The sequence below is a fragment of the Chrysochloris asiatica genome, unplaced genomic scaffold (assembly GCF_000296735.1).
Source record: "Chrysochloris asiatica unplaced genomic scaffold, ChrAsi1.0 scaffold00225, whole genome shotgun sequence".
Taxonomy (NCBI): domain Eukaryota; kingdom Metazoa; phylum Chordata; class Mammalia; order Afrosoricida; family Chrysochloridae; genus Chrysochloris; species Chrysochloris asiatica.
The window spans coordinates 1,558,108-1,568,381 of NW_006408743.1; the positions used below are offsets into that span (position 1 = coordinate 1,558,108).

General features: G+C 35.6%; 1 protein-coding gene across 1 annotated transcript in view; it reads right to left on the reverse strand.

Moving 5' to 3' along the window:
- Positions 1 to 10,274, reverse strand: part of TMPRSS15 (transmembrane protease, serine 15) — a 313,147-nt gene that overhangs the window by 226,758 nt on the left and 76,115 nt on the right. The window contains exon 7 of the mRNA XM_006873157.1: positions 7,255 to 7,363. Coding sequence (XP_006873219.1) covers positions 7,255 to 7,363 — 109 coding nt within the window. The remainder of the gene's footprint in view (positions 1 to 7,254; positions 7,364 to 10,274) is intronic.

Genomic DNA, 10,274 nt, shown 5'->3' on the forward strand with positions numbered 1-10,274 from the left:
TCTCCCACAGGTTTTACTCCATTTGCGTTATCATGGTCAATTCTACTTTGAGGAGGTAGTTCTTCCCTGGTCGCATTTTGAGTGACTTCCAACCTGAGGGGCTCATTTCTGGCACTATATGTGACAGTGTTACTCTGCTATTCATAAGGTTTTCAGTGACTAAATATTCGGAAGTAGTTTGTCACTCTTTATTCCTAGTCTTTGTCTGGAAGCTCATCTGAAACCTGTCACCATGGGTGACCCTGCTGGTATTTAAAATACCAGTGGCATAAATTTCAGAATCCCAGCAACTCACAAGCCACCACAATATGACAAACTGACAGATGAGAGGTGGCCGTTTGGTTTTAAGCGGAAACTGTGACTTTCTGTTAGATGTCTTCAAGCGCTAGCATGCTACTAGTTGCCATTTGAGCATCACCATCCCTACTGCTTGACTAAGGTATTCATTTATCCTACAGACTAGGGTTCTCATCCCATTTTCCAAACCCAGACTCTTGCCACAAATGAATATTACCCAGCACAAACCTTTAGACTTCCCATAATTAACCTATATTTGATTGGATGGTACCAATTACTTGAGTTGACAGGCTACTACTGATGAATTGTGTAAAACCCATTGTGTGGTCTTGGTTAGTGGGCACTGTTTACTCAGTATTCTCCAGAGTTACTCTCTGAGACAGCTCAATAATTCTCAAGGATCCTGCTTGGCTATAGAAACTAGATTTTTGTTGTTGTTGTTGTTGTTAGGTGCCATCAAGTTGGTACTGACTTATAGTGAACCTATGCTCAGCAGAATGAAACATGGCCCAGTCACATGCCAACCTCAAAATCTACTTATTATCAATCTTTCCTGACTTAAGGTCTTAAGGTCAGCAGTTAGAAACTACCAGCTTTTCTGCGGGAGAAAGATAAGGCTTTCTTCTCCCATAAAGATTTTTAACCCCAGAAACCCTGTACAGGGTTGCTGTGAGTCAGAACCGACTCCACGGCACATAACCACAACCACCACCGCATATCTCACAGACATACATGTTTCACCTGCTATCTGAAAGCAGACTATTTCTGTGAAATCTTTGTAAGCTAAAATGGTGTAAAGTGAAAAGGAAGTTACCATTAATTTGTCATTGTTGCAAAGTGCTGTTGAAATGTTTGAGACCCATAGTGACTGTATATAGGATTTCCGAGGAGCGCCTGATGAGCATGAACTGCCAACCAGGCAGTTCAAACCAACTTTGCAGTCTAGCGCATTAACCCACAGTGCCACACCAGGACTCCACCATTAATTTAGAGGTGAAAATTTCTGAGTGTTCTCTGACCCCAAAATTAATCTTCTAAATCATATCAAATAGCACCAATCCCCTGCCATTGAATCAATTTCGACTCATAACCACACTATAGCCAAACTCCTCCTTAGGTTTTTCATGATTGTAAAACCTTACAGGAGCAGTCTAATCTTTCCTAAGTTGATTGACTGGTGGTGAGTTAGTCACCTGGTGGTTAGCAGCCTAATGCACTGTGCTACCAGAACTTCTTCCAAATTTGCACATAAAACCTAAAATAACAATGTTGTTGTTAGGTGCAGGGATAATATAATAAATACATTGTCTACATAAAGCAGGAATGAGGTATGTACAATGTAATTCCGTAGGAAGTGCTTGGCAAGGTCACTGTCACAGCTCCATGTAGGCACTGGCTCTTTAATGTTGTTGTTGTTGTTATGAAGTGATATTGAGTTGATTCTGACCCATAGCAACCCTGTATAGGGTGTCCAAGGAGCAGCTAGTGAGCTTGAACCACTGACCTTACAGTTCAAACGACTTTGCCATCTGACCCATTAAGCCACAATACAATACCAGGACTCTGGCTCTTTAATAGAATGCTGCAAAACAACTAGTTTTTCTTTTCACTTTTTTTTTTTTTTAGTAAAAGTGAGACTTTTCCTTTAATTCCTTTCAATTAGCAAAAACATGTATTAGTTAATTCGGGTCTTTCTTAAAAGGAAATTGGCATAAAGTGAACTTTCAAGAAGTATTTGGTAAAGTCTGCTTGGGTTGTAGGACTATGGGGATGGGGATCCAGGGGGCGAGGATAAGGAAAGCAACCTGAGGGAGCAGAGTTTTTTGGTTACTTCTTCCCAGCTCAGACTGAGAGAGGAGCAAAACTGATGGTAGTGGTTGTTTATACCAGCTCTGCTTCTGATAGGATCAGTTCAGGGACAATTAGAGAGAGCCTGTTTATGACACCTTCAAGGCATCTGGCATCAAAACTAAAGAAGTCAGAGGTGGGAGAAATAAAGTAGCATTCAGGATTTCTGATCTTTTAATTAAAGTTTTGGTGTCTCTAGGCAAGAGAACAATGTGTTTTTCTTCATGCAATTGTATTCAAGCTGTGAAACTAAGGGATGCTGGAGATACACCCTAGAAGTCTTTGTGGTCAGGGATCTTTTACTTTCTCAGTACAGACAATTGAAGAGAGAAAAGATAAAAAGTGCATACTGTTTTATTCCACAGGAATTTATAAAAGTAAATTACTGAAGTATATAATACCTGATACACATTTATAATAATAACCATTCTGGCTAACTTCAGAGCTTGAAAATGGCATCCTTGCTTTTCTAAATTTAACTTAGTATGTTTAGCTTTTTTGCATTTTGTATTACCTTTGTATAACCCACTTTTTGAACCCTGAATGGGAACATAATACTTTACATCAATTAGCACATTTAATAGTGACTTTGACCATATAATTAGAGTTCTTGGTGGTGGTGGTGGTGTGTTGTGGAGTTGGTTCCAACTCATGGCAACGCTGCATAGGGTTTCTGGAGCTGTAAATCTTTACAGAAGCAGAAAGCCTCATCTTTCTCCCATTGAATAGCTGGTTTTTCCAAACTGCTGACCTTGAGATTAGCAGCCTGATTCATAACCACTACACTACCAGAGCTCCTTCTACTTTATTGATATAGAAATTTGTTAAAGAAATTAAGTCATTTGCCTGAGGTCACACATTTTGAATCTGAGTAAGCTTAAATTTGAATTTACACAGATTATCTTCAATGTCCATATTTTTAACCATTGCAAATATGTTAAAATTGTTTAAATGTAATTCCTTGTCTTGGCAGGTATAGCTCAAAATATAGTTCAATTGCATCATAAATATTTCTTCACTTTTTGAACTTTCAAAATTATAGAAAAATCATTGTTTTTCTCATCAGGTTGATCACTAGGAAGCGAAACAAAATTCTTCAACACTTTATACAGTCATCAGTTTCGATATGAAAAAGTATGATTATTTACATGTCTAATAAAATTACAATTTCATCAAGAAATGTACACTTAATTTTATGTAAAAATTTGTAGTTATTAGTTTTATAGCCTTCCCCTTACTCACCCTGCAACAAAAGTGGATTTTTCAAAATTATTTTCAACATTAAGCAATGGAAAGGGAAGCAAAATGAACCGTAAAAAAAAAAAAAAACTCAAATAAAATAGGAAGACTATTACACAAGTTGAGGTCCTGGTGTGGCACTGTAGGACAACACTGAGCTACTAACCACAAGTTTGGTGAATCAAACTCATAGGCCACTCTTCATAAACTCTATACAGTATCTCTATGAGTCAGAACTGACTTGATGGCACTTCACAATTGCATAAATTATATAATCATTTTATCACAAGTTTAATGGGCTGTGCTTATACGCCCTCTAAGTTTTACCTACCTGTAATAGTAGTAATTAAAATATCTCAATAATTAAGTTGCTTATTTGTTGTTCATAAAATTTCAAAGAAGAAACTTTTGTGTACTTAAGGGTACAGAAAATTTGCACGCATGCCTCTTCCATTTATAGTGAAAACAATTTAAGATTTATCTAAGAGTCCTGGTGGGGCACTGTGTGTTAATGCGCTGGACAGTAAGGTTGGTTTCAAGCTCACCCGTCACTCTTTGAAAACTCTTTACAGGTTCGCTATGATTTGGAACTAGCTCAATAACACTTAACAACAACAATAAAGACTTTCAGCTTACATATTAATAATGAAAGGTTACTTTTCATACAGATAGACATTTTTGAACGCTTTCTTGAAAATTAATCTGATACGTACTTGTTGCTGTTGTTAAGTGCTATGGAGTGGATTCCAACTCATAGCGATCCTATGCACTACAGAATGAAACACTGCCCATTTTTGTGCCATCCTCACAATCATTGTTAAGCTTCAGCTCATTGCTGATGCCACTGTGCCAATCCATCTCTTTCAGTGCCTTCCTCTTTTGCACTGATCTTACACTTTAATAATCATGATGTCCTTCTCCAGGGACTTGTCCTTCCTGATAATATGTCCAAAGTATGAGAGACAAAGTCTCACCATCTTGGTTATTGGAGCATTCTGGCTGTATTTCTTCCAACACGGTTTGCTTGTTCTTCTGGCAGACCATGATACTTTTCATATTCTTCTCCAGCACCATAACTCAAAGACATAAATTCTTCTTTGCTCTTCCTTAATAACTGTCCAAGTTTCACATGCATATGAGGATATTGAAAATATCAAGTCTTGGGTCAGGCACACCTTAGTCTGCAACCTGACATTTTTGTTCTTGAATGCTAGATAGCTCTTGACTAAAGCAATGCATTGTTTGATTTCTTGATTCTGCTTCTATGAGTCTTGAAAGTGGATCCAAGCAAAACGAAGTCTCTGAAAACTTTAATCTTTTCTTGAGTTACCATGGTGTTATTTATTGGACCAGTGGTGAGGATTTTTGTTCTGTTTGTATTAAGGTGCAACCCAACTGAAGGCTAGTCTTTGATATTCATCAGTGAATATTTAAATTTCCTTCACTTTCAGCAAGCAAGGTTATATCATCTGTATATCACAGGCTGTTAATGAGTCTTCCTCAATCTTGATGCCACGTTCTTCATATAATCCGATTTCTGGGTTTATTTGCTCAGCATACATATTGAATAAGTAGGTAAGAGAATACAACCCTGATGCACACATTAGTTGATTTAAAACCATTCAGTTTCCCCATGTTCTGGTTGACCAATATACAGGTTCTTCATGAGCACAATCAAGTGTTTGAGAATACCCATTTTTCACAATATCATCCATAGCTTGTCATGACACACACAGTGGAAAGCCTTTGCATAGTTAATAAAGCACAGCTCAACATCTTCATGGCATTCTCTGCTATCTGCCAAGATCTAGCTATCATCAGTAATAATATCTTTAATTCTACCTCCTTGTCTGAATGAGGCCTGAACCTCTGGAAGTTTACTGTCAATGTATTAGTGCAGCTATTTTTAAACTATCTATAGCAAAAATGTACTTGCATGTGATACTAATTATATTGTCCAAATATTCACACATTCTGTTGAATCACTTCTCTTTGTTTTGAGTATTAATGGATGGTTACAGCTGTTTCTTCTTATTTTGAGTGGTGCTCTATCAACTAATAAAGGTGCAGAAAGCTTTACAATATTCATGTCATCATGGCCCAATCTAGGAGGCAGTTCTTCCCCAGTCACATTTTGAGTGCCTTCCAACATCATGTCTATCATACTTCTGACAACGTATGATAGACAAAGTCTAGCCATTCTGGCTCTACTACAAATTTGTTTGTTCTTCTAACAGTCCATTTTTTATATTCTTCTCCAACAACAAAACTCAAATGCATCATTTTTTCTACTGTCTTTATTCACTGTCCAGTTTTTATTTGCATATATGAGACTATTGAAAATACCATGACTTTGGTCAAGTGCACTTTAGTCTTCAAACTACTATCTTTGCTCTTGAACACTTCAAATTGGCAAAAAATACTTGAAATTGCCATTTGTCACACAGAAATTTTACTACAAAACCTTCTGTCAACACATAAGTAACATATTGCTTACAGCCTGAAAAGAATAGAAACTATGTTTCTAATTATAGCATATGTCATACATGATGCAAAGCTCCAAAACAGAAATTATTTAAAGAGAACAAAATGTTCTGTTTTGTATTGGTTTTCTGAATAATGCCAAGTAAGTCTGCTTACACCAATCTTCTCTTTATATACTACTTCACTGCTTGGGTATGTCTACATTGTAAAACAGACTACATGAGACTTTATGAGGTCATTTCCTATTATTTGTTTGACAAGAACCTGTGATTGTGCCTGTTAAACTTCTTTAATCAGTTATCGTATCGATTCCCTGAGTTTTCTGGTGAGTCATCACAATGATTAAAATGTTCCTGTAGACTGGGAAACAATAATCCCATCCAGCTGTTAAGGGAAACAAACTAAGTAGAATATAACTTCTCAACGTGAATTTCAGAGAACACTTGTTCTGTGTGTCATGCAGGAGGAAAATATTTAGTGACTTATAAGAAAATCTATTTTGGAGTTTTACAGTGCATGTTAGCGTATTTAAAACTGTGAAAAATTTTTCACTTTTTTTTTTTTAAGTTGTAGTGAATTTATTTCAGTATTTCTTATATTCCTTTGAGTAGAAATTATTTCCCCCCTTGGAATATGTTGAACAACTTGAACTCCTTCTCTGTGAAAATTACAAAAGTGAACTTTGGAGTAAATCAGACATCAGCAGTCTTATTGGTTTTATTTGCATAATGATTATACTGGTCAATTGAATTGAGATTTTACAGCCAAATAATTGATATAGAGAATGTTCCTAGCTCTTAATTCCTGTGATTGAATCACATCATGAGAGATAATCATATAGATACTGGAACATTGAGAGAACTATTCTGTAGCCAAGGTTGTAGAAATTATTTTTCTTGTGAGGCAAAGCCATACTTGTGTGCTATACACCTTGGAAACACTTAATTTATGCCAGTCACAGAAAAAGCATATACACACACAAACCTTACTTTCAAGCCCAATAATGTGACCCCATTTATTATATACTATTGTTCACACATTTGACTATCATCTGGAAAGGTTAAGAATGAGAGAAAAACCTCTTGGACATACTGCAGTAGATAGATCTTTGTTTCATTGCTAATGAAAATGATGACTGGAATAAAATACAATGGAATAAGTAAGTGATGCCATTGTTATTAAGTTCCATTGAGTCAATTCCCACCCATAGCGATCTTATATAGGATTTCCAAGGAAAGACTGGTGTGTTTGAACCATCAACCTTGCAATTAACAATTCAGTGCTTATCCTACAGCACCACACCAGGACTCCAAGTAAGTGATAAGATTTATTAATCATAGAAATAATTTATGTCTTGAGTACAGAAAATACAAGATAGCATATTACCGTATTATCCACTTGCAAACAACACTGTCTTTAGAAAGCTTTGGGTAATGGGCAGCCTGGAAGGACCCAGAAGAGCCAGTTAACAAAAATCTTCCATCACAAGGCGTGGCTGTGAAAACATAGCAATGGCTGTTAGACGTAAATAAACAATCTTGGAAATGTTTTCAAATGAAATGGGGTTCAGCTTGATTGACAAATCTTGCTGAGAACATGACTATTTTATAAAACCAAAATGATCAAATGGGAGATAATCAGGTATCATGTTGAAATCATATTAGTTATTTTCAAATATACTTACACATCTCATCACAAAGTCCGTAACAAAATCTTTCAGATTCTAAATACTAATACCTAGGAAACATTTCAAATGTGCTAATTCATATTTCACATATTAAGGAAATTACTATTACGGAATTGTATACTTCCAATATGAACCAGTGATTATAAACCTTTGGTCTTATTTTCTGCATTTAATTGAGGCTAGTTTGAAATTCAAATATATGCATGTTTTGCTATGCAGTTGTTTAGTGTCGTAGACTCGATTCTGGCCCATAGCGACCCTGTATAGGGTTTCCAAGGAGAAGCTGGTGAGCTTGAACCACTGACCTTGCAGTTCAAATGACTTTACAGTCTAATTCATTAGCCCCCAGCGCCACACCAGGACTCCATGTTTTGCTATAGCATTCAGAAAATTATTATAATATGGACAGGTAATTGATAAGAATGTCACAACTGGTTTTGCAGAGCATTGCAAACATCTCATCTATTTCACCATTTTGTAAACAGCATCACTCTGACTTTATGTATGAATTACTATCTAGTTCACTGTTATTATTTAATATCCCTGAATAACCTTCTTGCTTTGTGATTACTCATTCACATCTTTCTATTCTTGTAACACATTCATATATATTTATATACCCTTTTTAATATCCTTTATTGTGTTTTTTTCATAGTTGGATCATTCCCAACTAGATTAAAATTGTTTTAAGGAGCTCTGGTAGCGTAGTGGTTACGAATCGGACTGCGAACTTTAAGGTCAGCGGTTCGAAACTCTCAGCCGCTCCGCGGGAGAAAGATGAGGCTTTCTACTCCCGTAAAGATTTACACCCTCGGAAACCCTGTACAGGGTCGCTATGGGTCGGAACCAACTCGACGGCACTTAACAACAACAACAAGGCAAGAACCAGGAGCCATACTTTGCAATTTTGATTATACTTTTTTATTATTATGTAAAATATGTGCTAAAGTTAAAAAAAAAAAAAATGGAATCTTAGTGTGGCGCTGTAGGGTAAGTACTGGACCATAAATTTGGTTTCAACTGCAAGATCAGTGGTTCAAACTCACCAGTCACTTCTTGAAAGCCCTATACAAGGTCACTATCAGTTGGAACAAACTCAATGGCACTTAAACAGCAACAAAAAATAATAAAATTCATTTGATTGTTATAATATTTAGATTTCTTAGAATTTTTTCTATACTTAGGTTTTTGTTGTTGTTAACATATTCTAAAAACATGACACAGAGAACGTGTACTTTTTCTCTGTGTAGATCAAATTTCACATATATTAGAAACATTGATGAAGGACTAAGAAATCCAGAAATATATCAAATTAAGTTGATGGATTTGGGATCTGAGTGTTAGAGTAAACTTGCCCAAAGTGGAAGAATAAGCCCATTATAACATTATATAGTGTGAAAATATAACTATCAAATGGCATGAAATAATTTATATGAAGGGGAAAAAAAAGAACTTAATTGAAAGATTAAACAACACAATGAAATCTTGTTAAAAATTTACATTTTGGGTTATCTTTTGATGTTTTAAATAATACTTTTAAAGCACTTTTTTGTTTTTTGTTTTTTTACTTTGGTGACTTTTAAGATTTAAGTCTAGAAATCTAGGAATTATACTGGTTTTTGACTGCCTAGCTTGAATCCCAGCAGTAAGCCAGAAACAAAAGGAACAAACTGAGAATAGAAAACAAAATAACCAGAGAAGCAAGGATTAAAATCTGAACAATTCAGTACAGACATCAAGAAATGAAATCGAGAAACCCATGGCTTGTTGAAAAAACAGTCTCCTTATGCCCAACACTTCAGCAAACAAGGACAATTAAGGCTAATATGTCATGATTTCTACATAAACAGTAAAAACGTGTAAGTTTTTGAAAAGTAGACAAATATAATTTTCTGGCTCTGGAAATAAAATCTGATTTCTTATAAACTACTTGCAACCTCCCCAACTATGCCAAAGTAATGGGACAATTAATTCATTTACTTTAATGATGATAAAAAAGAAGAGTTTTTTTTTAATTTAATTTTAATTTTTAATGTTTTTATGTAATATATACATATAGCTTTGAGAATCCTTGTGTGGTGCTGTAAAATAAGCACTGGACTACTAACTGCAAGGTTGACATTTCAAACCCACCAGACACTCCATGGTTGCTATGAGTGTGAACCAACTCAAAAGCACTTAACAACAGCAAATAGCAACAACATACACAGCTTTATAATCACAGTTTGTTAAAACATCATCTGGACTCAAAAATTATAGGCAGTGAAATAAAGACCATGGTAATTACAAATTGTTTATATTTAATTTATGATACTAAGAAAGTATAACAGTCTTGTTGTTGTCAACTGCCTTCGAGTTGATTCTGACTCAAAGCAACACTATACTACTTATCCTACAGCATCACACCAGAACTTCAGAACAGTCCTACCAGTTCTAAATATAATTGCTAGCATTTATGAGGTGTCCTGCTAGAACCTCAGAATAGTTCTACCAGTCCTAAATATAATTTCTAGCGTTTATGAGGGGTCCTGGACTGCTAACTGCAAGGTTGTAAGCTCAAAACCCACCAACTGCTCCTTGGAAACCCTCTACAGGGTCACTAAGATTCAGAACCAATTCTGTGGTACTTAACAAGAAGAAGAAGAAGAAGCATTTAGAAAGTTTTTACTCTGTTCTAGCTTCTGCTCTAAGTCATTATATATATATGTATATATATATT